The sequence below is a fragment of the Fusarium graminearum genome, chromosome 1 (genome assembly GCF_000240135.3).
Source record: "Fusarium graminearum PH-1 chromosome 1, whole genome shotgun sequence".
NCBI classification, from domain to species: Eukaryota; Fungi; Ascomycota; class Sordariomycetes; order Hypocreales; family Nectriaceae; genus Fusarium; species Fusarium graminearum.
Window position 1 is genome coordinate 1,692,691 of NC_026474.1, and position 27,742 is coordinate 1,720,432.

Sequence of the window (27,742 nt, forward strand, 5' to 3'; positions counted from 1 at the left end):
CCATAAACTGGCTAATTTCGCCTCTTATGCTTCCAGCGCCAACTACGGGAACAAACTCACATATAGACCAAGCATTTGTCCATTCCTTGAATATGTCACTGGTAAGAAGATGCCTCATTGTAAATTGAACCTCGCGTGCATTACTTTTCACCCATATACCACTATCTAATTATTTATCAATATATCGAATATAATATCATGTCCTCACACTTTTCGACGTAGTGATGATTGCCGCCCAACTACAACATAAAGTTGGTGTTTGAAACCACCATTGAGTCGTTTAAAGGACAAGACCCTTGGTCTGCTTGAGCTTCTTGACATCAATGTTCCTCAGCATGGGAACCCAAATGAAGAACAAAGAAGCAATTCCAACGCCCGCAGCCAGCATTCTGATCTGGGCAAAGCCGTACGACTCCTGAATAGCAAGTCGAGCAGGACTGTCAACGGGGTATGCAAGCTGGTTTACAATGCTTCCTGCAATAAGAGTTGCATTGGCCACCTCGGATTCGGGAAGTCTCTTGATGAGCTGAGGAATAAAACTGTTTGTCCAGATGGCACCTGAGATAGCGCCTCCAACAGCACCGCCGACGCCTCCAGCGACATATAGCGTAGCGAGCGCAGCAGCAACATATTGATGGGCAACAGCAGCCAGGACAGCGAGCTGCATAACCAAGATAAAGACCGCACCACCAATGGAGATGAAAATCTCGCACATGATGATATATCCGACATACTGGTTAGGGGCACGGAAATGGATCATGAGGCCGAGAGCGAAGATGTAGATGGGGACAGCGAAGTAGAAGGTCCACTTGTAGAAGCCGGTCTTTCGAATGAGGAAGCCGACGATAAAGAGAAGCACGCCAGAAACGACCTGGAAAGTCGAGTTGACGTACCCAGCCTCAGCAGGACCGAGGTTGACGACGACCTGCAGGAAGGACGTAAAGAAGTAGTTCCAGGTGTAGTAGGAGACTTGGTAAGTCAGATCGATCATGCAGGCGGCGACGACGGATCGATCAAGAAGGAAACGACCCTGGAGGAAGGGGACGGGGGCGAGCCAATACTCCCAAACACCGAAAAAGATGAGAGTGCAGAAGCCGACAATGATCATGGCGATGATATAGCCGGTGCTCCAGCCGTTTGGAGCATGGCCCGCGAGGTTGAATGGGAGAAGGAAGACAACGAGACCTCCACCAAAGAGGAAGATTCCGATCACTGTATTATTGTTAGTATTCGAGATATCGCTGAAGATCAAATGCAAGGTACTTACCATCAAACTCGTTGAAAGCCCACCAGATGCTACCAAAAAAGCCGCGGTTTCGAGTGGTTTTGGTCACTGTGCCGTTCTTAAAAGCCTTCCGCAGATTGACCTTGAGGACAAGGAAAAGAGGGATCGTGACACAGGGCAGGACAAGTGCAATCCAGCCGAACCCCCATCGCCAATTCTTGACATCGATAACAAAGGCAGCAGCGGCCTTGGAACCAGCAAAAGCAGTGATCATGTAAGGAGAAGAAGTAAAGGCAAAAGCCAAACCTCGGTTCCTAAGGTTGGAAGCATCGGCTGCAAGCACACCCACGGCATAGATCATGCCTCCCCAGCCGACAGAGTAAAAGACCTGAGCAGCGCAAAAGGTGGCGAGGTTCTGGGAAACGGCCATAAGGATGAGACCAAGAGTGGCAAAGCCGCTCATGAGCAGGAAACCTTCGGCGCGACCCCAGACATCGAGGGCCTTGGCCATGGGGATGTAGCATGCTGCGGTCATGGCGTCTGATACGATGGGAATGGTGGTCATGAGGGAATGAGCACTCCACTCGCTGGTGACATAAGGGACCAGTACGAGATAGAAGGAACCGCGGAAACCGCTTATGAGGAACAGAGTCCAGATCCTGTCGATATTTGTTAGCGTTTCTGTTGCTGCATAGTGTTTGGTCTTGGAGTCCCAAACTTACAGACACAGAAGAGCGGCCAGAGACCCCTTACCCCAAGTGAGGGTGATGGCCTGGATCTCCTTGACACCATTCTGAACGTCCTCACTGGGAACATCAGAGTCGTTGCCCTTGTCATCAGGGTTGATAGCACCAGCAGTGGCCTCCTTGTCGTGGTCAGGACCAACTTCACTGACGACCTCGGGAGTCTCATGAATCTCCTTCTCGTGAGGAGCCAGAGTCCCGGCAACGTGGGTGTTATCCTCACGGGCGAGACCCTCGCGGATCTTTGTCAGGGCCGACATTGTTGCTGTTGAGCTCGCCACTGATACTAACAGGTAGTGCAGTGATATATGATTGAGGCTTCAACACACTCGGGACAGTAAAGTTGAACATACCAAGAACCGAGAAGGGGAGTCTGGGATGGAGAGGGAGCTGCAGCATTCCTTATGTAGTGCAATGTAACCCTGACATGGCATGGGCAGATAACCAGCTACCGGACGAAGAATACAACCGTTCAAAGTAAAGCTCTACTTTTACCATGTGTTGGTTCTGTTCTAACTCGGGCATGTCTCTCCTCTCGGAAACCCCCCTGCAAACTGCCCATTGTTTGTGCCTTGCACTCGGAGTTGGGCGGGACAGAACCTCACCTTCACGTCAAGCCAAGGAGCTATAGTAATGATAGTCTCCTGGGGCTGAATCTGAACTGATGAGTTCAGTTGGTCTTTTCCTCAATGGGACGGTCCCCATAACGGTTCTACCAACAGGGACGTTAAACCAGAGGCAACATCAGATAATCAGTGGCAAAGGAGTGGGGGGAAGAGGAAAGTTACCCGAGATCGGAAGGCCAGGGAGGGAGAGTGATGAATTTTTTTTATCTAATCTGATTGATGGATAAGATCCAACTGTCAACAGCTTCATCTACCATGTCGTGCCAAGGGGTCTCATCCGAAGCTAAACCACCGCCGAGATAACTCTACTATAACCTGATACCAACAGCAACGCAACATTACACTGAATGCGGGTCTATAGCATTTCAACAACGAAAGAAATGGACTCAGACAAAACTTGTTGACGTTGCTGGTTGCAATGCCTGCCATCTGATTACGGGACCCTGGCAAGTCTGGCCACAATTTGGCGGCTTGGCATAGGCTTGGGATCATCCGAGCCCACTGTAACTAGCAGAAGCTGCATATTACAGAACATGCCTTATCCTTACCTGAACTAATAAGATGATGCTTTGAGAAAAATATGCTTCAGGTTTGTGCTCTGTACAAGAAGGAAATCCACTCTTGGCGCGGAACATTGTCTTGGGCACCCGTGACAGAGTTTAGGTTGTGGTATCAACAGGCTTATAACGTGACCAGGTTGTGCGGGTTAAGACAATAAAATCCACCGGAAGTATAAACTAATTAGGAAGTGTCACTCCCGTCAAGCGATTAATTCCGAGTGACTGAATCAGAGGTTGTCCTTCGGTCCATCGGGTTTATACTTCATAGAGCAGGGGACTTGAGCCGAGCGATAATCGAGCAGAATGTCTCGGTTCGTTTCTAATCCTGTCACACGGAATATGCCGATTTTTATTACTGCCGCTAAACTGCATGTTATTTTGCCAATGCTGAATGTTGCATGCGTGCGCGATATAACCCACTTGTTCCATAATCATGCGTCCTTCTCTGCAGGCCGAGATGGATTCCTCTCCACCACCTCATACAACATGCCCACCAAGTTGCAGATGATCGGTAGATTCATAAGTACAATGAACTCGATTCTATTTCTGTGATAATATACTTATTCTCAGGAGCCCATAACGTAGCTTGGTATCATTCAATTGAAGTTATACATAAACCAGCACCATAGTACACGCCTGTTTGAAATTGGTGTCACAGTTAAACAGAATGAAGATGATTTGCAATGTCAGAACGCTCAAGTATTCATTTTGATGTTGTTTAGATGTTTTACTATTTCGTAATTCCCACACACAGACTATGCCGCGCATACTTGTTGCGATGACCACTCGTCCCTTGTGACCCGGTATTCCACTTCACCCTCCTCAATGCCAGGAGGAGGAGTGTCGTACTTGTTGTAAAATGTTCGGACATGCTTGAGGCCAATCTTTTCCATGATGACCCGCGAGCCCTGGTTCACAGCCATGGTCTCGCCAAACACTTCCTCAACGTTGAGGTCTTCCAGTCCATGCTTCACCACCGCTCGGGAACCCTCCTTTGCGTAACCCTGACCCCAAAACTTGGGAAGGATTCTCAGCCCGAACTCGACACGCTTCTTGTTGACCTCGGGGGGAGTATCGTTGCTTTGGCTGGGTGCCAATATCCACCAGCCCACAAAGTTCTCGCCTGCGAATCCAGCCCAGCATCCGAGCCCGGATCCGAATGAGGCTGTCTCGAGCAGCAGCTTGTGTACGATGGCGGAATCATCGGCCGAGAGTGGCTTGCCGTAACCAATGTACTTCATCACTTGAGGATCTGAGTCCAGTTGGTAGATGTAGTCTCCGTGTTCGGGTCCGAGAGGCCGTAGCTCGAGACGGTCGGTGCGGAGTGTGGCTTGACTCATGGTTGATATCGTATCGTATCGACTCGGGTTGATTCTTGTGGCAGTTTAAGGTAAGTGGATAGTAATTTGGGGCACTTCTTGCTTCTTATATTGAGGCTTGTATGCAATGGGCACTGATTTAGATATCTACAGACAAGATCTCCTCCAAGACATTTGCGTGCTTCACCCACACTTATATATGTAATACCAAGAGATCCGAAAGCAGGGCTATGATCCTGCTTAAACTTTGAATGGAACAAACAGAGTCACATATCATAACAGCTGTGAAACGTTGCTGATCAGCGGGGGTCTTTGCTTGGTCTGCGACAGCAAAAGGAGCCAGTGACGCCCGTGCTAAGATGCTGCTTGCTGAAACACGACAAGATCAGCATCTTGGCATCTTCTAATCTCTTACCCAGAAGTGAACGGCAGTGGGCACAGAAGGCCCTAGACAGCAAAAGAGTGTCAGTTCTCCTCTTGGTTGCCAAGATTGCTGTACCTGTTATGGTGTACAGTAGACTTGATAAGTGGACGTGAAATAAGCATAGCATTAAGCTTTCCACTTTAATTGTGCTAAATTACGACTCTGCATATTGACATCCAATCAAGTCATCTTGCTTCATCATCCTAGATTGGGTGTTCTCGGTGGAATGATTTCTCCTGACTTCCCAGGGGTGTTGTGGTTGCCTTGGTTGCCATCTTTTGTCTTACAGTACCCAGAGTGGCCCACAACAGGGGAGGTCCGTTTTGGTCCATGCGTATATGCATATATACAAATATCCATTCGTGCTCTCCCCGATACCTAAATGAAATCTTATCTGATCTGCTTTTATCTCATAGAAGAAATGGGTTTACACACAAACTCAAAAGCTTCAGCTTCTACCGATCAACAACCTCTATTTCTTTCCCCGCTGTATTGACGAAGGAATAAGCATAAAAGCGCCTCTCGGGCCATTGGACTCTATCTACTGCCCGATGATCAGTCTCTTTGCTCCGATAGGACAAAATACTCTACGTAAGGCACTCTTCCCGATGCAACTCCACCGTGTCTCCATAGCTGCGGCTTTTATCAGGGATTGTTTGCATTAAACGATACCCCTGTCATGATGATTAGTCTTTTGATTCCACTAGGACCAAACGCACCAGAATCAAAGTCGAATGGCCTCGAAATACCTGAACTTTTCCGAAGCAAAGAAGCTGCTCGGGGCTCCCTGGTCGCCAAGACGATGTACCGAGTTGCGAATATGGTTAAACAAACGACGATCGCACCCGATGCTCGGCGGTTCTTTCACGTTCCCTTGTACATGCCTGCCCGTTCAGTTAGCGCCACATCACATCGCATCCATCTTATCAATCACCTCATCTTATCTGATCCTAGACCTAGACCATCTTCCGTCTAATCCGACATTTTCTTGGTATTGCCGATCCCTGTACACCGGCTTCTCAGCTTCTCTCTAAGGTTTTTGAGTTTGCCAGACAAACCCGTCCAAGCCCGCTTTATCCACAAATTACCTTGATTAGAAGAATCGTTCGTATGCTCAGGCCGCCCACGACGAACAAAGTGTCTGAAGGAGCCCCCCATGAAGGATGAAGATTCTTCCAACTTACGAGACATCCTCGCCTCCACTCCACTTTGTGATCCAAGGGTCCTTTACTTCGAACCATGGTCGTGACCCCTCCGGTTGGCTGTTCACGAGACACGGCAAATTGACCTCTTGTCGTTTGGTGGACCTTTGTCAGTTTCTCCATCTACTCAGAGATACCGTTCAGGAATGTGGGAGACTTGCGGGAACTGGATACCATGCAATGCAACCCTGGATTGCATCAAAGCTCGAGCATGTACTCCGTAATGCAACTTCTGATGTACTAGTCAACCGAGACATGCGTGCACACATGTATCGATCATGAGCTTCCCTGATCGACAATAACATTTGCAGGGTCGTTTTGGCTCAGGGCACTCCTATATCGGCTGTTTGATCGAAATTTTGCATGACGTTGGCTGTCGACAGTGCCCCCTGTTCCCTCTAGCTATTATTGTAATTTGTTTGCCAGACTGGATGGTTTCTCATGGAACATTCAGAGTAGCAGATCGATTCTTCTCAGGCACTGTCAGTCTCGTCAAACTACTTTCCTGTGATACAGGTAGCCAGTCATTGAGTGTACCAGGAGAACACTCCTGTCTTGTAGCACTTAGACAATACTTGCAGCCATGGCTGCCGAGGCTGAGAAGGCGGCCACAGAGGAGCCGAAGAAGAGTATCTTCTCTGTAAGTCGAACCAGAGCGCTGAATCTTTTAGCACAATATGCGAATAACGCTAACGGCCGTGTCAGTCCCTCAAGTCTTTCAAAACCTGCTTCTCCTACCTCGAACTCCTTTTTGCCGCTGGCCCAACATGGGTTGACTACGCCCTCATAGCATTGGGTACTCTCTGTGCAGTTGGAGCTGGTGTTCCATTCCCTCTTATGGGTGTTCTTTTCGGACAGCTCATCGACAACTTCAACGGTGCGACATGCGCGGCGGACGGCAGCAACTCAGGCGCAAGCGAAGCTGCCTCGGATCCTCTCCAATATGAGAATGCTATCAACGACAAGGTTATAAAAACAGCTTGGATTGGCGCAATTGCACTTGTTCTCATCTATGGCCATCTTACATGCTGGAACATCATTAGCCAACGTCTCGCACAGCGTCTACGAACACGTTATGTGTCGGCTCTTTTGCGACAACCCCCAGAGTTCTTTGACACTCGCGGCGCTTCTGGCCAAGTCTCTAGCCGACTTCAAGGCGACATTACGGCCGTCCAGGCTGGTACATCTGAGAAAGTCGGTAATATTATCACTACCTTGAGCTTCTTTGTCACTGTCTTCATCATTGCCTTCACGAAACAACCCAGACTTGCCGGTATCCTTATATGTATGCTTCCGGCATTCCTGCTCTCTGGAATCTTGGGAGGAAGATACCTTGGAAAGTATGTGGTCAAACAGTTGGAAGCCTCTAGTGCAGCCTCGTCTATTGCTTCCGAGGCTTTGTCGCATGTCACTGTCGTTCAAGCTTTTGGCGCTGCGCCTCGTCTTGAAGAGAAGTTTGCGGAACACATGGCCCGCTCTCGCAAGTACGCGATTGCTAAATCTTCCATTGCTGCCGTGCAAACGGGTCTTCTCTACTTTATTGCCTACTCCGGCAATGCTTTGGCCTTCTGGCAAGGTAGCAAGAAGATCGTGGAGTCCGTGGCAAGAAATGACGGAAACACCACTGTCGGTGAGATTTACGCTATTGTGTATCTTCTCGTAGATGCATGCGTCATGCTTGGTGGAATGGCGCCTACTCTACCTTTCTTGGGAGCAGCTGTGGGTGCGTTCCAGCGACTGAAGGAAGACATCGATGCCCCATCTTCTATTGACGGCACCTCAAGTGAAGGTACTGTGCTTCCTGCGACTGGGGCGAAGTCTCTTGCTTTCCGTAACGTCTCATTCGAGTACGCATCCCGTCCCGGTCAACCTGTTCTTAAGAACGTGAACCTTGAGTTCCCTGCTGGAAAATACACAGCCATCGTCGGCCTCTCTGGTAGTGGAAAGTCCACCATTGCTGCACTGATTGCCCGTCTACATGACCCTACTGAAGGCAAAGTTGAACTTGAGGGTCATGACTTGCGGGAACTCAATGTCAAATCTCTTCGAAGTTTCATCAGTTTTGTCCAGCAGGAACCATCACTTCTTGATCGCTCTATTCTTGAGAACATCGCCCTTGGCCTGATCAACTCACCTAAGGAATCGCATCAACATTTGAAACCCCTTCTCAAGGGTCATGAACTTGAAAAGATGGCTGCACAGGGCAAAGAAGCACTCCATTTAGCCGCATCTCTTGGGCCCGAGGTTGCTGAAATCGCTGAGTTGATCCGTCACGCTACAGAACAGGCCGATGCAGACGGCTTTATCAATCGTCTAGAACTTGGTTACGGAACATCCGCTGGACCCAAGGGATCACTCGTCAGTGGTGGGCAAAGACAGAGAATTGCACTTGCTCGAGCCTTGATTCGCGACCCTGAGATCCTTGTTCTTGATGAAGCAACCGCGGCTCTCGATTCTGCTAGTGAAAAGAGAATTCAGCTTGCTGTTGAACGAGCTGCTGCTGAGAAGCGGACCATTATATCGATTGCCCATCGGCTGTCGACTATCCGAAACGCTGATAACATTGTTGTCATGCAGGCGGGACAGGTGGTCGAGCAGGGTACCTACGACGAGCTCATGGCCAAGGAAGATGGTGAATTCGCAAACATGGCCAGACTCCAGACTGTCGGTAACAACAAGAGCGGCTCAGCATCTGTTGACGGCGATTCGATTGATGCTTCCACTCTCCGAGCAGACACTCAGCTAAATGAGAAGGTCGACTTCTCCGAGACCCATCAGTCACTAGATGCTCAGTCGCCTGAAAAGGACAAGGAACAAGCGCCCAAGAAGGAAGCAGAAGTAAAGGATCACGAACTAGATGAAGTGAAACCTTTCAGCTCCGTCATGAAGGGTATTGTCTGGTTGATCCGGCCATCTTTGGGCTGGTTTGCGATTGCCATGATTGCTGCAGTCTTTGTTGGAGCCACTTTCTCCGGCTCAGGTATCATCTTTGGTTTTACCGTTGGGGCACTCAACCCATGTGCCAATACTCTCGACCATATTCGATCCATGGGAAATATGTTTGCTGGCTTGTTCTTCATGCTTGCTGGAGTTGAGCTAATTGCAAACTTCTTCGCCTGGTTGGGTTTTGGTATTGTCGCCGAGAGACTTCTTTACAACCTGCGCGTGTTGTCTTTCCGATCTCTGCTGGAGCAAAGTATTCACTGGCATCAATCTGAAGGCCGCACTCCTACTAGCTTGCTTGGCATTATCACCAAGGACAGTATGTCTGTGGGTGCTTTCAGTGGATCAACTTTTGGTACCGTCTTTGCCATTCTGATCAATGTCCTAATTGCTATCATCATCTCACACATCTTTGCGTGGAAGATTGCCTTGGTCTGTCTTGTTACGCTCCCTATCCTACTTGGCTCCGGTTTCATGCAGCTACGCATGTTGGCGCGTTACGAGGAACGACATCAAGCGGCCTTTTCGACTGCCACTTCGCTTGCTACGGAGGCCATCCAGTCGATTCGTACTGTTGCCGTTTTATCGCTCGAAAATGAGTACATGGAGGGTTTCTCACGCCTTCTCAAACCACCAAAGAAGGAGGTTGTCAAGGCCTCAGTAACGACCAATATCTGGCTAGCCATATCGTACACAACTGGCACGTTCATCAACGCCCTCGCATATTGGTGGGGCTCGCAGCTCATCATGAAGGGAGAGTACACCCAAAAAGACTTCCTCATTATCTTGGTGGCTATGCTGACAAGCGCCCAACTCTGGAGTGGTATGTTCTCCCTTGCTCCAGAGTTCTCACGTGCTCATCTTGCTTTGTCTCGTGTTATGACCGTCGTCAACATGGGTAGCAGCACTCACACCGGGAGGCCGGGGCAAGACCCGTCCAAGGTAGGAGATGATCCTGAGTCTGTAGGAGGAGAAAAGTCACTTAGTCCTGCGGAAAGGCACAGCCGTGGCGGCGCAAGGGTAACATTCAAGAATGTTTCGTTCTCTTATCCAAGCCGGCCAGATGCCACTGTTCTCGATGATGTCTCCTTCACGCTTCCACCTAACCAGTTCTGCGGCCTTGTTGGTCCTTCTGGGGCCGGAAAGTCTACCATCATGAACATTGTTCAACGGCTGTACGAGCCTACTGCTGGCACAGTCCTTATCGACGACCAAGATATCACCAAGCTTTCTACATCATTCCGTGACAGCATCGCTCTGGTTCCCCAAGAGCCTGCCCTGTTTGATGGCAGTGTGCGTTTCAATGTCGGTCTGGGAGCACCTCCCGGCCACGAGGCTACAGATGCTGAGATTGAAGAGGCTTGTCGCTTGGCAAACATTCATGATGTTATCGCAGCCCTTCCTGATGGTTACGATACTGAATGCGGCCCCTCTGCTTCTCGTCTGTCCGGTGGCCAAAGGCAACGTCTCGCGATCGCCCGTGCTCTTGTTCGTCGTCCACGCCTATTGCTTCTCGACGAAAGTACCAGCGCTCTCGATGCTGCCAGCGAAGCAGCCCTTCAAGAAGGTCTCGAGAGGGCATCGAGAGGCACAACTGTATTGGCAATTACTCATCGATTGCATACTGTTCAGAAAGCTGATGTAATCTTTATCGTTGAAGGAGGGCAGATCGTTGACAGCGGGCGACACTCTCAGTTAATGGAACGAAGGGAGAGCTACAGAGTGAATGCGATGCAGCAAATGTTGCAATAAAGCATAGCGAGAGGTGTTTGTGAAGGGGAAAATGTATATTGTATTGTACAATCTAAAACTACGGAAACAGTCTCATTCTCAACATAGGCATTTCTAATATTAAGACGAAACAATTGGATTCTACCTTCTACTTTATATTCATAGGTCTCGATGATGCTCCCATGCACCCTTCCGGGCTTATTAAGCGATGATCCATAACCTGTTTAGCTTGCATCGCTTTTTCTACACCTGAAACAATCGAGCAATGATGCATTGATAAAGCGACAACCATCTGAACAAATGTTCTTCGCGAGTATACTCGCCCTCACCTCTCACAAGTTTCACCTCGCCACCTCCACCTCAAGCCCCTCACCCGCATAATGGCCGCCGAGACTGTGGGAACTGCCCTCGCAGTAGTAGGCGTCCTCGGCCAGCTCTTTGATGGCTGTGTCAAAGCATACAATCTCTTCACTACGGCAGCAAACATCGACACAGATAGTCAAAGACTTTTGTGCAAGGTACGCATAGAAGAGATGCGGCTTGTCGTCTGGGGTCGAGACTGGGGCGTTGCTGAGGGTAGACTTGAGGCTCATCTCGAGAGTACGAGGAATCCCCAGCTGAGAAGCTTGGCTTTGCAAATCCTTGAGGAGTTACATAGTGCTGTGACGGATTTCAAGAAACTCAAGGATAGATATGGTCTAGTTGATGAGAGTGCGGGGAGGGCTAGTTTGGATGTTGGCAAGACAAAGCCTAGAAAGTCGCCTTCGCCTTCAAGGAAGAGTTCAAAGGATGATGAGTGCCGGAAGTTGAATGGTGTCGCAAAGACTATGAGTGAGACGAGTTGGGGGAAAGAGATGAGCTTGAGGGCGAGATGGGTTATAGCAGGTGAGATATCAGCCTGCCAATATGACTGAATATCAAGACTAACTCAAATAGATAAAGATAAATTCACAAATCTGCTGAAGGATCTCCGAGGTACATCACCCCTATCATACGCCGCTATAACATACTGATTCCATGTCTAAGACTTCAACGATGGTCTCGAGCGCCTCTTCCCACTATCTCATCTCCCATCCTTCCAACGCGCCTGGACCCATCAACTCCTCGAGTCCGCCCAGCGAGACATAACTCAGCTCTCCCTCCTTGAAACAGCATCAACAGGCGTCTATCCCAAACTCACCGCCTCAGCCAATCTCAAGAAACTCCGCATCAACCTTGATACTAAGCCCCAGGCTTCGTTCAAGCCAACGTTTGCCCTTAAGGTCCGCCGTGCTGCGCTGGAACTAAGTAAGGACGACAGTAAAGGAGGCCGCAGTACGGGACGGCACGAAACTGCAGGCGATATTGTTATCGAGTGGGTGGACTACGATCGCGATGACGTGGACGAGCGTGTAGCTCATGTTCGTCGTCTGGATGATCTCGCTCGCATGATGCATTCAGCTTCGGAGTGTCATCCTGATCTGCACAGCATTGACTGTGTAGGCTACGTCGACGACACTTCGTGCTGCAGATATGGACTCGTGTACAAAGCGCCATCGCCTTCCTTCTCGACGCTACACGAGCTCATCGCCAGTGCAGACCCCAAAACCCCTGATCTTGACGACCGTGTTCGTCTAGCGCATACACTCGCTGTTGCTCTGTGGTCTCTACACTCTCTTGACTGGCTTCACAAGAGTCTTTGCAGCTCAAACATCCTCTTCTTTCCCTCTGCCATTTCTACCTCGGCACATTCATCAACTGCCACGGCTGCTCTTGTTCCAGATATACAGCGTCCGTACCTGACTGGCTTTGATGCTTCGCGGCCAGATCTCGATACTGCGCTTTCGGTTGTCCCGCGGAATCCATCTATCATGACGCTCCATCGACATCCAGCTTCACTGCGTGGTCATTCCCACTGCAAACCCATGGACATCTATAGTCTAGGACTGGTTCTTCTCGAAGTTGGATTGTGGAAAGTGCTTCAGACGTATCATAAGCCGCATTATTCTGCTGAGCGGTGGCGCGACAAGGTATTGCGGACTGCCCTCGTTCCTGGCCTGAGCAGTAAGACTGGTCGTCGATTTCGTGATGTTGTGGACAAGTGCCTGGCTGCGAGTGAGGACATGACGAGTGCTGAGGCTGCGAAAGTGATGGAGGATGTTGTAACTGCTCTTGAAGCTATCCGGGTATAATGACCATACTCGATGCGACGAGATACGAGATTAAATGAATAAATGATATGAAGGACATTGATGAACGAAGAGCGTCGATTACCGGCTGACAAAAGTGTGTTTGAGCAGTTATAAGCAGTTTATTCCAATCCTCGGATGCACATATATAAATAGTCGTAAAAGCCCGCTTACCCTCTCATCTCCAGTGCTTTCTTGGTTGTAACCAAAAAAGAGTCAATCGATGCAATGCCATACAAAACAAATACACAGTATCAAAATTTCATCCATTCCTTTCCTGTACGCCATCGCAAATTAAAACTCCGGTATGCCTTCACTCCTCCTCTCCGAGACAATGTAATTTTTCGCCTCTAAATGCTCTCCTTGGTCATAACAAACTTCATTCAATCCGTACCGTAACGATGCTTGGATGCTGCAAAAATGCAGGTTTGGAATGGCAAACAATTGGAAGCCAAACACGCCACGACAAGTAATCGTGGGAGAAGAATCGGTTCAACATTCAAACACAAACGCCCATCGTCCCCTTTGGAGCCTAAAACGCCAATACATGCCAGACGTTGAGATCTCGTGACGTACGTGAGTCATGATCATGATGTAGAGTCGTGCAGTTGCCTGTTGCGCCTCGCGTTAGAACGCTGAAGCGGCTGGGCTCGCGGAGCTGGTGCTTTCTAAGCCCCAGAGACCTTGCGAGCTGTTGAGGCTGCTGACACTGACGTGCTATGGCTAGCGCTGCCTACTCTGCCGCTGGTCTTTCGAACGCCGGACTCCTTTGCCCGGAGAGGAGACTCGCCCTGGCGCTTGCTGCCGCGGACCTTTGCCAAGACACCAGGTGTACTCGGCACCCGCTCAACATACTTGGACCGCACAGAACCAATGTTCTCGGCATCATGTGACGCGTCGTTGTCTATTGTGTAAATGGCTGTGGTCTGGCTCACGGATCGTGTCTTCTCGCTGCGAGCTGGCGATTGTGAAGTCGCCTTGCGGCGGCGCATGCGCAAGTGCAACTCCTCGTCAGACTCACCACTAGCCTGAGTGTACTTCGCGATCAAGTCTGCTTCTTGGTCGACTGGGTATTGCGCTTCAGGAGGAACTCCTCCAGATATAGAGCGTTGGTAAGGATGGTGACGATCCCTAGCAGTCTTTCGTGGTTGCCCGGGTGTGGGAGCTGGTAGATAGTCTTCCTGGACCCCAATGTTATTGCGGTCATGGTCAACTTCACTCAGCGGTGTGCGATTTGAAGGGCTTCGGTTGGGTGGCGTCGAAGCCTGACCGTTTCGCAGTGTTGTCTTTTGCATGGCACGAATGGGTGTGCTGGGAATGGGGTTGGCGGCAGCCATCTCTCTCCTTAGTCGGCGCTCGATCCTCTCCTCAACCCACCACTCTCGGAAGGTGCCCTGGTTGAGGTGAAGCCAATGCTGTTGAGGACCAACGACCATACCGGGTCGCATAAATCGCATGAAAGAGATGACCTCGTTGGCTGTGAATCCATGGCGGTAAATGAGATAGGCACCAATCAAGCAACCAGTTCGGCCCAAACCAGCCTTGCAGTGAACAGCGATTCCCTTCTTGCGCACAGTGATTGTTTCGTGAGCGAGTCTGATGAATTTGCGGACAGTGGTGAGCGAAGGACATGTACCGTCGTCAAAGATCATGTCCAGATGCTGGATACCCAGAGCCTCAAAGTAAGAGGGTGAGTAGAGTTGAGAGTTCAGACGGACCACCAGACCAATGTTCTTCTCCGAAAAGTGCTTGAGGACATTCTTGAAAGGCTTTGGTAGCTTGGGGTGGGCGTCCACAGCAGCTATCGTTCGTGGGAGCAATGGGAACAATTCGGAACCCTCTGTGACCTTCTGGACTGGCGCATGCTGAGGAGAAGCAAAGGCCAGGAAATGGGGGGTGATCCAGTTGAAGTCACCATGCTCGACTCTCTCGAATCGCTCGTACTCGTCCAGGTCGAAATTGTCGAGGTCGCAGCACTTCTCCTCCTTGGCCTTCCACACACCGTAGACAACATCTTGAACGCTAATACCGTAGTCCGCTTGGCTGTAACCGGCGTCTCGGAAAGGCATCAGAGGAGGATCGACTTGCGCAATCGGGGCGAGGGCCAGGTGAGGAGGCCAGTTCTGGATAAGGACCATGTAGCACGCGAGCATGCAGGCGGCATTGGCGCGACCTGGAATTCATGTTAGTTTTCTCAAGATGCGCACAACTGTGAACGGATGAGCTCACTCTTGGGGTCGGCGGCGCTGTAAAAGACAATGGGACGCTCCTTGTTCTGCTTGGCGCCTAGGATGTCGTGGAACTGGATAGCAAATCGGTACAAGTGACCGATGTGGAGAGGACCAAAATCATGGTGGAAAGCGTTATACAGGAGAGTATCGTCGACAGTAAAGTAGCAGGGCTGAGGTCGAGATGGCTTCGCGAGCGGGGTAGCACCAGCAGCGAGTCTTGTGGTTCTCTTTCTAGGAGAAACAGGCGCAGGCTCCTCAGGGTAGGGGAATGGAGTATCGGCGGTGGGCGCGACATTGTAAGCGGCAAGGTAAAGGCGATCTGGGATATAGTTTAGCGCTGATGTTGGGACAGATATGTGGTTGAGATAGAGGTTGACGTCGATGAAGCAAGGTGGAGTTTCGAACAGCGGCGACGGGTAGAAGGGATAGCAATGCGCCATGACTCTTGAAAATCAGGCGGCCATTGAACAAATACACAAAATGAATTGAATGGTGAAGAGTTGATAAACCTACCTGGTATGTACTCGACGATTTGCGCCATGCTTTGCGGCTGCGGTTGCAGTTGTGGGTGTCGGCTGGAAGGCGCCATGTTGTTATTGTTGATGTTGACTTGCGCTTCAGGGAGTTCGGGCGGTGGAACCGTCCAGTAAGAAGGAAAAATGAGGAAAGAGCTTTCGAATGCAATCGGAATATGATAAGAGTATAAACAAATATACAATCAAAATACTGAAGCAGCGACGATGTCTTTACTCTCAATCAATCTCAAATTCTCGGGCGACCAAAAGCAGGCGGTGACGAGGGATCAATTGCGTTTGGGGCAATTCAACGGGAAACTGCAGCAAAGGCGTTTTAAAGCTAAATTGAGTGCGTCAAGGTCGTCAGGTTCAGAGAGGAGGGAGAAAAGAGATGAACAAGGTGTTCCAAGTCCAGCTCCAGCGCGGACGAGAAAAAGGCACCAAAGACAACTTTGGGGAGGAAAAAAAGAATTGAAGGTCTTGGTTGACGATGTTGATGATAAGCAACGGGACCTGGGCTAGCGATTCTTTTGTATGGGCCGTTCTCGTTGTTTTCTGGCCCCTGCCCGAAACAGGTTGCTGCTTGTGTCGATTGCCATAGCAACGCAGCGCAACGCAACGCCCTAGACCACAACAGACCGCTCCAGCTACGGGCGGCAGCCCCAATTGACCAGCACTAAATACTTCAGTGGAGAGTCCGTCCAGTTGTTTATGGAGCACAGGGCAGTTGTCAGTTTGTATCGAGTGTTTATTGAACACTCAGCGCTTCGAGTCTCCATCGTTTCTCACGCGACAGCACTTACTCTCCACTATTAAGAAGAATCCATCAGACAGCTGTCAGTACATTCATGCCTCGATTGAGTAAATCTTGCTGCAGGTTCCCGTTTACTACTCCGCTGCAGTGCTCTAGTTGTCCATTTGTTGATTGTATATATCTAGACGGTTACCCTGAATTTCCTATAGTCAATTCTGTGGAAGCAGTGCTGCATGGGAATACAGCTACAAATAAGCCCCTTAAGCCTACCAAGGTAGTTTCTTGCAATATTGTGCAACCAAATGCATCATAGAGTGCTCCCGGGATATCCCAGCTCTCGTACAACGTCACTATATTCCATGCTGTAGGTAAATTTAGCTGTTGTTATGATGGAAACCGGCTGTGGCTTTTTTGTGGCGGTGTCACACGAATCTGGCAGTTACTTTTAGTTACATCCAGCTTCAGTTCCCGCTGCAATAACGTCAATCTTTACCGCCCGATCCCCCACTGCGAGCCAACCAATGGATCTCATCCCCGCGCGCATATCACAAACCTACCGTCATTTTTCACCAACAGAGTCACACTCGCACTCACACTCACACTCACTCACTTACTCACTTATCAATATCACACTTACACCCTTTAAAGTGCGCTCCTTCTCATATCACCCAAGAAACCGCCCTAGCCATTGAACCAAAACAAAGAGAAACCCACTCAAATCCGATATAACGGGTGACGTTCCTCCCCTTTCGATATTGGGTCTAGATCTGCATTCCTTGTCACAGCCGAGCCAACCTAGCTCCGTCATTGCCCTGAGAGAGAAGGACTACAGCCAAAAGAAATAAGAAAAGACAAAAAGGAAATCGATAAAGAGATCGATCGCATCGCATCACACAACAGAGTTAAAAAGCGGTCGCTTCCTTGAAGCAGTGACCACCTTGATCAAGAACAACCATGACCGCCACTCCCGATTCCGAATTTCCCTGTTCAATGCAAGCCACCCCTCCTCTTTTACTCTCCACCCCTTGACGATGACGCTCTACAAGGCTAAGCCCAAGGCCCAAGGTCCAAGGCTGGCTGTTGTTTGTTGTTGTTGTCATAGCTCCTCCCGTTCCCCTTCCGTACCTTTACAGCTTCCCTTTTACTAACCCCTGACCCCCTTGTCTAGTACTCTAAACGTCCCTTTTCCCACTGCTCGACTGGCCGCAACCGCCCTCAAGGCCATTCAGGTGGACCCTGAGCTCTCCCCACTCGTCAGACGACAGCTCACCGTTGTCCCGGCGCCAGCATCAAAGTCAACCCAAGGTTCACCAAATGGTCAAGATGCAGATGTAGATGCAGATGCGCGGTTCCTTGAGGTTCAGTACAGAGCTACAACCAATAGAATGCTCCGTGTCGCCGTCAACGGCTTCATGGAGAGCTTGAAGCTCGTGGTGGAGGTTATGGAGCAGCTAGACACTGATGTCCTTGCTCAACAACATCAATAACATGATACTGCCATCAATCATCACAATAAACGTTATTATGGATCCCTTCTCTTCCCCTTCCCTCCACCACACGTCACTTGTTCGGTTCTCGGATCTTATTTTTCAAACCTGGTATCTCACATCCATGTCTCACTCACTATGCCTGGCTCGTTAATTGGGTTGACTAATAATTTGACTCTTGTATTCAGTCCTGGTATATCTATGCTCCACGATTCATATGGAACCGTCAACCTATCCTTTATCCAATCATTTCAATCATGTCCCTTGGTACATCGTGTCAATAATTCTCTACAAATAGCCGGTCTACGCCCAAAGGCGCTTGCTTGTCTAATATCCCGCCTGCCCGCCTCATCAACCTCAGACAAAACGCCAAAAACAAATCATCGCTGCCGCCATTGAGGATATAATGCAGTGTGCCAAACCCCTTGTGAACTAGACCGACCTTATTATTGTCCGGGGTCCTCATCTGTGCAGCGCTTATGTACCTTGCCATGAACCAACCCTTTCCATACTATTATTACTTGTCATCCGTTGACCCTTGTAAACCCTCCAATCGCTTTTTTAGTTCTTCAACCTCCTTCTTCAAGTCCACGTTCTCTTTCTCCAGGCTCTTCATATGCACAATAGCGTTCTCCACGACACTGGCTTTGCTGTTCTGTGCATTCGCTTGCTTCCCATCCTTCTTGTCGCCTTCGTCTACAATGTCTGTCTTGTCACCCCCGGGCAAGAGTCCAGCCATGACCTGCAGCGCTGAGTTGATTCGGTTACGACGCCCTTGCTCTGCAATCTTGTGTGATGTTCGCTTTGATGTAAGGTTGGTCGAAAGTTCGCTTGGGTATGACACGCCCGGCACCTTGTTACCCTCCAGGATGTTTTGATAGTTGGATTTCGACATGAGCAGTTGTGAGGCAGCGCTCTCCGCTGGCGTCATTCCAGGCGTACCAGGAAGCAAAGGCTTGATACTGGGGGAGATTCTCGGCAGCAGAGCAGGCGAAACGTGAACAGAACCTGTAGACCTCTTCCTACTTGACCGAGGTGCGAGTTGAGGAGTTTTCCGCGCTGATGGGCCTGTCGATCCGGGGGCTAGTTGAGGGCTCGCAGTTGCCGAAATGGTTCCTGATTGTCGTCGAGGGAAGATTGGAGATGGTAGAGGTTGGAAGCCAGACGCCTTACCAGCAGCAGCCTCCACAATTGGGGACTGGACCGAGGATCGTGAGATAACAGGCGTCATGGTTTTGCTAGATACTGACTCGGGCAGCTCTAGTGATTCGATGTGATCAGAAACAATCGGTTCTTGGTGTCCTGTAGCATGCTTGTTTGCCCTAGATGCAGGCAGCTTCATGAGCGAAGCAGGTGTAGCTGGAGCAGGATGTACGTCAACAGGAGCCGGAACAGGTGTTTGTTGACTGCTCGACTGTGCTTGAATGTATGGTGATTTGCTTGTCGATCTCCTGTTGGGAATTGGAGGCGGAGGCATCTCTGAGAGGGCTTCAGGGGACACCGATGAGTTCTCCTCTGCCGAGGTCTCGGTAGAGGTCGCGGATGTAGGAAGAAAAGAGCCGTTCATCTCTTCGAACTCGCTAAGCACCTGTGACACAATCGCAGGACTGGGTCCCACTTTCCGACGTTGAGGCTTTACGATAGGGGAGCTTCGAATGCTGGCCTTTGCTCTCGACTTCGTTGCGGCCTTCTTCCTGACAGGCTTCTTAGGCAAGTCCAAAACAGAAGTAACAGGAATAGCCGATCTGTCGAGGTCCCCATCGATTGGTGAGTTGTTTGTGTTGGTGTGACGTGGGTCGTAGATTGTCGAAGGGTCGTTTTGCGCATGAAGGGCCGGCGATGTTAGAGGGCTGAAGTAGGCGCTAGGAATAGTGTAGCCACTGTCCATCGAGAAGTTGGGGTCCAGAGGAGTCACTGCCGGGGAAACAAGAGGTGTGAAAGCCATCTGAGCACAAGTTAGCATCGAGTTTACCGGAACGCAGACCGCCATGAGAGGGCTAGTAGTGATTCCTTACATCTTGTTCCTTCATGCGCTGGTGGTAGCCTCTATCGTAAGCGCCCGAAGCTGGCATTTGCTCTGCTTGGGAGTAGAATTGTGCGTTGTTGGGCATCTCAAGACTTTGTGGTGTTGGCGGCACAGAGTGGTTGTGGTTATGGCTGTGGAAGAAAGCCGCTTGCTGCTCCTGCATTTGGCGCTGCTGCTGATGGAATTTTTGCTGCTGAAGATACTGGATCTGAGCGTCGATGTTGGAAATGGGATCGCTCGCAGGTGTCATCATATGCGCCGGGATTGTTGGCTGAGCAGTTGAAGTTGACATTGGCATTGCGCCAGCTGTGACCATCAGGCCTGGATTGTCACTGTCCGTCATTATCGTGTCGGGAACATCGCGCGATTGATTCATCAGTCCCTGCGCAGAACCATCCTGGAAAGACTGAAAGTCGAAGTTCATCGCATCGTTCAGGCTTCCCATGTTGCTCATGTCGAGAAACTGGTGGAAGTCATCATCACCAGCCGAGGCCATCGTTTGGTCTTGCCCATTCCATGCCGTCGAACTCATCATGGCCGAAGTGACGGCGAGCGCCGAGTAAAGGTGGTTACAATTGAGTTTATCAGATTAGGCGGGCGGGAGGGGGGTTGAGTAGTGGTGGGCAAGCCAGAGGAAGGCTTGCGCAAGACAAGAAAAAAAAAACAGGTCGTGGAAGCAGCACCAAAGCGGAGTAACTGACTCCCACAATGGTGAAGAAAAAAGTATTGAAGCTGACGAGTATCACAGAATATGAACAGGCGAGGTTCGGGATCAAGATGCGCTCCCGTTAGACACAAGAGGTGTGTGACCGGTTGATCAGCGGTGATGTATGTACCAAAAATATCGCGGCACAAATGTTGAGAAAGCTTGTGATGAAAATAAAGCGGAATAAGTACCGCAGAGGTCGTAAACGATGCGACGATACAATAAGTTGTTGGACCAGAGGGGCAGCTGAGCGCGAAGCGTCAAGGGAGAAGGCCGTCAGCGGTATGTGATTCTGCAGGTGTATATGAAGATACAGATGCAGACGCAAATAGATGCAGAAGAAGAACAAGAAGAAAAAAAGTAGACTACCAGAAGGTACAAGCGCAAAGCGCGGACAAGACGGTACAAAGCCGATGTTGACTCGACCGACTCGAGTTGAGTTGAGCAGAGTCAAATGGAATCGAGTCCAAAAGTGAAGAGTCCAAAGGTGGTTGGTTCCCAAGGCCAGTTAGTGGCAATCTAGCCTTAGCTACTACTAAAGAGTAGTGAGCAACTGCAGCCCGCTTCAATGTTTCCAATGGATCTGAAAGTCTGGATGTAGAGAGACTTTTTGTCGACAGAGTGGGGGGAAATGGCAGGTGAGAGTGGGGGCATCTGACGCTGCCGGTGGACCATCTTCAGGCGTCCTGTGCCCTGTACCCGCTGTAAGCTGGAGCCAGGCGGGGGAGGGACTGGAGGACCTGGAGGTGAGTGAGTTAAAGCCAAAGCCAAATTCTAACTCTTTTTTCCACAATAATTTATCGGCCAACATCCAACCACAGAAAACCAATAAGTGAGTTATCAGGGAGCAGGGATCCGTCAAAGTACTGGTACTTGTTGACCTAGGGAAAAAGCCCACTTTACGGGTACTGCTCCGTCTTCCATCACACTCACGGAGGATAAACTAAAACAATGGATGCAGAACATTGTCAGCTACGATTCTATCCAATTGAGACGAGGGACTGTGAAGGTCCTCGTCGGGAGAAACGGTGGAGAGGGTCACTTTACTGCAGTTCATGGCAGGGCAGGGATGGATGGATGGAAGGATGTCGTCCATCTGGTTGGCTCTTTTGTGTTGTGTATGTAACAAGTAGTTTTCTCAGTTGTGAGGGCTTTCGCGAGCCTGGCTCACGCGAGGGTTCTTTTGTTAGGAAGTTATCACAGTAACTAGGTAACGTTAGTACCTAAATGAATTTCATGTAGGGCATGACCTTGAGATTCATCACTGTTTCTCTCACACACACAGTCTCATTCATCCAATCCAGGTGACCTGAACCGACTGAACTGTGGCTGCAGGGCCGCGTGGGATGTCCCTTGTCCCGAAATTCTTCAAGCTTCTGATGGTTGTCTCCGGCGGGCATTTCTTACTGGTGGGCTTGAGCCATGGATGGTCTAACATCAACTCGTCATTAGCCTCTCACAAGATGGACCTCAGTCTCGAAGATCAGAGCCTTGCAAACCTCGCAGCTTTAGCTCTGACTCGCCTACCAGAATTGGAATTTGGCCGTGCTGGTGCCCAGGGGTACTTGTAAAGGGAGGTGTCTGAGCCTGTCATTGGTGTTTCTCTGTCTGTTTGAGCTCCTGTTTGGGTGACCGATGAAATCTTGGCTCTTTTTTCGTTATTGTTCTTTCAGTGTAAGTGGGATCAACGGATTGAATTCGTGGTGTTTCGAAAACTTCTTTAAAGCTGATTACCACTCACTCCCAACACACCATGTCTGTCCCCGGCTGAATGCTGAATAACGTCGTACTAAGGCATGTGAACGCAGAGAGCACCCCGTCCAATTTACTGCTCGAGTGGACCTCTCCTAGACTCCTCTACTAGCTACTCCGTATTCTCCTCTTGACTGTATCCCCATTCCCCTTCACCCGTGCACTGTTGAGCTCCAGCTCGTCTCCAGATTCTTCCTTCCCAATAAGACTACGGTCGTCCGTTGACTGGGGTTACCTTTCTACCGCCGGCAACCTCTTCCGTACGGAGAAACTTGCGGCTAATTAGGATTCAGTACATCAGTCGTATTCTGTCGTATTAGAGCAGAGAAACCGTTCATATGAAAACCTGTGTATATACGCGGCTTAGTTCAGGATCCAGTCGCTCAAAATTATTCCACTACTGTGCCACAACTGTCGCATTTTCTTCCATAGTTCTATTGAAACTGGTTCCTTCATGTTCTCAACGTATCATGGCTCGGCAAAGAAAATCTCTCAAACTCAAAGCTCGCCCGTCGCTTTACTTTTGCTACCTACCTAGCCAGATCAGGTTACCTAGAGGACCCTGAAAACGCCATCATCCCAGCTTAGTCCACTGGGCTAATATCAATGTGTTACATGGGCGGTTATTGCAGGCAGTTGGGCTTGCATCGGAGTTCATATCCACTCCCCACCAACACTCACAATTCTTGCCTACAAACAGGACAGTCAGATCGAAAGCGTGCCATGCAGGTACACTGTCAGAACTCAAGTGATCAGTGATAGCTTCTCGTTCATGATATGTCTAAACATGGTTTCTGTCAACTGAAAATCGACAGACATTCGAGATGTAGTGACAGTAGAAGAATCGAGCTGTTGGTTAAAGCGGCTGTAAAAGTCCACGGTTTCCATCTGTCATAACAACCTGACAGCAGCAATAAATCATTTTTCACATGTCCATCACAAGCCATATTACTCGAATCGCTCACCGAGCTGTTGGCTACTCACTTGGACCCCCACGGAAATCCGGGGGTGAGGCTCTGCCACTTGCTGGTGTCAATTCAGCACCTGGATATATACGTACTGCTAGGGAAGGATAGAACAAATCCATTCTTCTCTTCTGGAATGATTCTAAATATGCTGACAGAGTTTGTCCCGCAAGCCAAGAGAGATCAGGTGAGGATTGGTCGTGATATATCTTTCTCGAATAATAGCTTGGCGTCTTAACAACGAAAGTGATGTACCGGCGAATGTGTGTAATTTCTGAAGGATAAGAGGTAATCCTGGAGCGATTCGCTGAATCCCCTGTCCAGAATACCAAGCTTTAGTCGATGTGTCACTTTTACTCAATGTGCCGTTACCTTCAAGTAAGAGTAAGTGCTGCCAATAATAAAGAGAGGCTCGGCCCGCCGCTTGTCGAAACTCTGATTCAGGTTGTGGTGTACGACTAACCGCTCATCTTTGAGAGGCGTTTGTGGCTGCGGGATCATGGCCTATTAATAACGTCTGCTACTATTTCAGCGACTTATCCTTGGATGCCATGTGTGTGAGTACAAACTGGTCTTGCATAGATAAACATATGGCCTTGGCATAACTACTGAATAATTAACAAAGAGCAAAACAATGCAACGCAGTCCGTTCTAACCTGCCTCGCAAACATGGAAATATAGCTACTACAAGACAATCGACTGCCCAACTGGAGAATCTCTCATCATATTCAAGTTGGCTTTACCTTTGCCTGCACTTAGATATGTCACGTCATATAATGAGATCAAAAGTAATTGTTCATATCGTTTTATTGCGGGAAGTTCCGGCTTCGCAACCACTGCTTCCTCTAGCTTCCCTTGACCTCCACGCATAGACACAACAAGACTGACTGCCGTCGCTCAACCTCGACCAGCAGCCACGTCCCCTTCCCCATCACGGCGCTCTGTCAGCTCTTTTATCCTCCGTCTAACATCTCCATCAACATCTTGATCATCCATCGAGGTCCCCTTTTTTGCTACACTAGCCAATTACATACATCAGGAGATGGTGGTATCATAACAACAACGACGACGATGATCGGCAGAAAAGGTGGGAAATAATGACCAATCCCGGGTCAACGTCTAGAATGTACAAATAAGACGAAAGCAGGCTAAAGAAAAGAAAAAGAAAAATAGGTATGAGACATATTAGGCCGGCAAGGACAAGCCGGCGCGCGTTCATGCGATGCTTTATCAAAAAGGAGAAAAGAAAATAGTGTTTCCAATAGACTCTAGGTCTGAGAGGAGTAGGGAGTGCGATCAGGTGCGCGTGCCATTATGTACATGCACTGAATAGTAAAGGTTAAATGAGGGTTAAAGGGCAGAATATGCGCTTATGGACGGTCGGGTTATACTGAAGCCAGCTGTCCGCTTTCGGGAGGAAGAAGGAATATATGCGCCAATGCCGCATGGGTATCTCAGTGACTCGCAATAACCATGCAAGACTCAAACGACTTCATCAGTTCATCAAGACTGCGAGCTTTACTGGCGAGCTCGGTCGCCGAGGTTGAGCCAACTCATGTCATTCGACTGTGATGCCATTGCAAGCTGGGGCTGAGTGCTCACTCCGGATGGAGGTGTTTGAGGAGGAGGAACTCTGGGAGAGAGTGGTTGCCCAAAGTAAAAACTGGGGTTGTAAATGCTGCTGGTCGCTCTGTCGGTTCCCCATGGCTTGTCCTTGGACTCGGGATCCCAGGTCTCATTGACGCTTTCAGGAATGCCGCTGGAGTAGCCGGAAGACACCTTCGAGATTGGTCTTTCGATCTTACCAGCAACGCCATCCCGGAAGGGAATGTTCTTGCTGTACTCGGAGACGACGGGGCTTCCAGAGTTAACCCGGTTCATCTCAGGACGGAACTCGAAGTTAAGAGGAGGGACAGTAGCAGAGTCCTGTGTGACACGGGGGTTTCGGAAGCTTGGCTGTTCGGAGTAATGCGAGTCGGTGTCTGAGCTGACAGTGCTCCGCTTAGGAGGTCCGCCAAAGCCGAGAATTTGAAGAGCGCTGCCACCAGACCAGTAGCGGTTCCAGCCGGAGCTTCTTCGTAACCCGTCTTGGGTTTCGAGGGGGCCATTACGTGATCGAGGCTCGGCGACGTTGGGGTCGAAGGCAACTCCTTTGGCATCCTGTCCTTGCACGGTTGGGTACTGCGGCTCTTGCAGGACTGGCTTACCGATAGTAGACTTGAACTGTGTTTGATCATTGCCAGCAGCGTTGCCATTGCCAGCACGACCCATTAAGATGGCCATGGATGACTGGGAATCTTGGGACATGGTCGACACGTGGTTACGGAAGTGAGGCGACGCCGGGCTGGCACCGCCGAATCCCATTTCCTTCTCATCAGCGAGGTTGCGTACTTCACGGGGGGCAGCAGTCTTGGTGTTCTTGCCAGCACCACCCATCAAGATTGTCATGGACGAGAATGACTCTTGTGACATGTTGGACTGGTGGCCACGGAAAGGCGCTACCGGAGCACCACCAAGACCCGTAGGATCTTTCTGGTCAGAAGGAAATCCGTTCTTAGGCTGTCCCCGTTCTGGTGAGGGCTGTTGCTGTGCCTTCTTGCGGCGACGTAGGAGTAGGAGGATAACAACGAGCAGGGCAAGGAAACCCAGAATCGTGCCAAGAGTTATACCCAGGATGGCGTTAGAGCTTAGGCCAGAATCGCCGTCGCTACTTCCACCAGCGATAGACGCAGCGCCAGTGCTAGTAGCGGAGCTGGACTCGGAGATTGTCTCCGAGGAAAACAGACTCTCGGTTTCTGATGCTGAAGCAGTAGATGTAGTGAAAGTGGACGAAGCGTCCGAGGTGGCAGACTTCGTCTTGGTGGATGAATCAGATGAGGATGTTTTGGTAGAGCTGGTCTTGGTCTTTGTGGTGGCTGTGGAAGATTCTGCTGAAAGAATCTTCTGGTCACCAACGACATCGGCGGCATTGAGCCACGAATTTTCCTTCATGTCGAAAAAGGCGAGTGGTTCATCAGCGTTACCGCCAACGAAGGCAACCTTACCATTTGAGTCTTGGGCAATCGAATATTGTCCTTGAGCACGTGTGATGGTAGGAGCCAGTGTCGAGTTATAATCGGGCCAGTCATTCAAAGAGAGATCACGCTTCGCGTTGGCATCAACGGCCCCTTGAATACCTTGGTTGTTAGCTCCCCAAACAGCATATCGATGGACCACATTGGGGCTTGCTGCAAGATCGAAAACATAGAGGCTCTTGGAGCCATCATCTCCCGACAAGACAAGAGCTTTGCTAGAAGGTGGAAGGGGCGCTGCCAGAGTGACATCGTTGTTGACCCATCCATTTGAAGCGAATGTTCTGACTTCCTTGTCCCACAGAATACAGGCCGCATCATCAGACCACGGTATAACAACGGGGCTAATAACCGGAGGGGCGCCAGCCGCAGACATGATATTCATCGCATTTGCAAGGTCGATGTAATATGTGTTCTGCGAGGGTGCTTCTCTACCGTCTTGGTTACCACCCGCGACAACGATCCGGTTGGCGTTCTTTATGTAAGCGGCACCGTGGTACTGCAGGTTTCTGAACGCCGGGTTATCGGTTTGAATAGTCTCCCATTTCTTGTCTGCGAAAGTGAATTTTTGAAGACCGTTATACTCAGCAGGGCCGCCGCTACCTCCAACAACAAACAGCGCGGCGTCGGTACCAACACATACTCCGCCGGTCACCTGCTGTCCCATCTCCAGTTTCTTCCATTCTGCGTCTTCTTCCAAGAGTAGAGACATGAAGGCCGTCGGCGTAAAAACATAGAGAGTGTTGTCGTGAATGACAGAGCAGCCATTGTCCAATGAGGACGGTGGCTCAGGCAAACTCATCGTGGCGAAAAGTTCGGAGCGAAATCAATATTGATGAATCAATAGGCTTCCGATGGCATGGCGGGTTCGAAATGTCGTCAAATGTAGTTCGCGTCAAGGCACAAGCCAGCAAGAAACTGTCAGAAAGAATGTTGAGTTCAACCTGGATGACGAAAAGCCAAGGAACTAAACCACGTCCAGGTAAGAACGCGCGTGGTTAATTGAATATAAGCCGTCTCGGAAATAATGAATGAACAAGGTCAGTCGCGAGCAGACAGAGTTGAAGCTAGCGGGTGTGGCGACGATTTGATGAATCCGAGATCTGGGGAGAGCTGGCCGGATGCAGCAAGATGAGTTGATGTTGTCGAAATGAGTGGAACGGTGGCTGAAAGCTCAGCACCACGGGTGCGAGTGATGGCAAAAAAAAAAAAAAGCTGTCAACACAGCGAAATCACTTAGACTCTCCTAGAGGTTGATGTCGATGTCGTCGAGGAAAAGCGAGAGACGAAGTTC

The 27,742-nt window shown here is 49.8% G+C and overlaps 9 protein-coding genes across 9 annotated transcripts; 4 read left to right on the plus strand and 5 right to left on the minus strand.

The window, feature by feature from the left end:
• Positions 1 to 130: 130 nt before the first annotated feature.
• Positions 131 to 2,279, minus strand: FGSG_00539 (siderophore iron transporter mirB). The gene is made up of 3 exons (XM_011317916.1): positions 1,948 to 2,279; positions 1,268 to 1,884; positions 131 to 1,212 (listed from the first exon to the last, which is right to left on the minus strand). The coding sequence occupies exons 1-3, from the start codon at positions 2,226 to 2,228 to the stop codon at positions 281 to 283; spliced, it is 1,830 nt and encodes a 609-aa protein (XP_011316218.1). The 5' UTR covers positions 2,229 to 2,279; the 3' UTR covers positions 131 to 280.
• Positions 2,280 to 3,909: 1,630 nt separating this feature from the next.
• FGSG_00540 (uncharacterized protein) lies at positions 3,910 to 4,614 on the minus strand (the record flags this gene model as incomplete). The annotated part of the gene is made up of 1 exon (XM_011317917.1): positions 3,910 to 4,614. Exon 1 carries the CDS (start codon positions 4,492 to 4,494, stop codon positions 3,910 to 3,912), a length of 585 nt encoding a protein of 194 aa, XP_011316219.1. The 5' UTR covers positions 4,495 to 4,614.
• A 2,068-nt stretch (positions 4,615 to 6,682) lies between these two features.
• Positions 6,683 to 10,820, plus strand: FGSG_00541 (uncharacterized protein; the record flags this gene model as incomplete). The annotated part of the gene is made up of 2 exons (XM_011317918.1): positions 6,683 to 6,739; positions 6,805 to 10,820. 2 exons carry the CDS (start codon positions 6,683 to 6,685, stop codon positions 10,792 to 10,794), a joined length of 4,047 nt encoding a protein of 1,348 aa, XP_011316220.1. The 3' UTR covers positions 10,795 to 10,820.
• A 333-nt stretch (positions 10,821 to 11,153) lies between these two features.
• FGSG_00542 (uncharacterized protein) lies at positions 11,154 to 12,944 on the plus strand (the record flags this gene model as incomplete). Its single annotated transcript, XM_011317919.1, has 3 exons — positions 11,154 to 11,658; positions 11,710 to 11,748; positions 11,800 to 12,944. 3 exons carry the CDS (start codon positions 11,154 to 11,156, stop codon positions 12,942 to 12,944), a joined length of 1,689 nt encoding a protein of 562 aa, XP_011316221.1.
• Positions 12,945 to 13,609: 665 nt separating this feature from the next.
• On the minus strand, positions 13,610 to 15,761 carry FGSG_00543 (uncharacterized protein; the record flags this gene model as incomplete). Its single annotated transcript, XM_011317920.1, has 3 exons — positions 13,610 to 15,114; positions 15,171 to 15,491; positions 15,686 to 15,761. The coding sequence occupies 3 exons, from the start codon at positions 15,759 to 15,761 to the stop codon at positions 13,610 to 13,612; spliced, it is 1,902 nt and encodes a 633-aa protein (XP_011316222.1).
• A 1,846-nt stretch (positions 15,762 to 17,607) lies between these two features.
• On the plus strand, positions 17,608 to 17,922 carry FGSG_00544 (uncharacterized protein; the record flags this gene model as incomplete). Its single annotated transcript, XM_011317921.1, has 1 exon — positions 17,608 to 17,922. A coding segment is annotated over exon 1 (96 nt), but the record flags the coding sequence as incomplete, so codon positions are not given.
• Positions 17,923 to 18,445: 523 nt separating this feature from the next.
• FGSG_00545 (uncharacterized protein) lies at positions 18,446 to 20,486 on the minus strand (the record flags this gene model as incomplete). The annotated part of the gene is made up of 2 exons (XM_011317922.1): positions 18,446 to 19,873; positions 19,944 to 20,486. The coding sequence occupies 2 exons, from the start codon at positions 20,484 to 20,486 to the stop codon at positions 18,446 to 18,448; spliced, it is 1,971 nt and encodes a 656-aa protein (XP_011316224.1).
• Positions 20,487 to 21,291: 805 nt separating this feature from the next.
• FGSG_11779 (uncharacterized protein) lies at positions 21,292 to 22,231 on the plus strand (the record flags this gene model as incomplete). The annotated part of the gene is made up of 5 exons (XM_011317923.1): positions 21,292 to 21,298; positions 21,342 to 21,406; positions 21,482 to 21,492; positions 21,546 to 21,778; positions 21,996 to 22,231. The coding sequence occupies 5 exons, from the start codon at positions 21,292 to 21,294 to the stop codon at positions 22,229 to 22,231; spliced, it is 552 nt and encodes a 183-aa protein (XP_011316225.1).
• Positions 22,232 to 24,895: 2,664 nt separating this feature from the next.
• FGSG_00546 (uncharacterized protein) lies at positions 24,896 to 27,250 on the minus strand (the record flags this gene model as incomplete). The annotated part of the gene is made up of 1 exon (XM_011317924.1): positions 24,896 to 27,250. One exon carries the CDS (start codon positions 27,248 to 27,250, stop codon positions 24,896 to 24,898), a length of 2,355 nt encoding a protein of 784 aa, XP_011316226.1.
• Between the last annotated feature and the right edge of the window lie 492 nt (positions 27,251 to 27,742).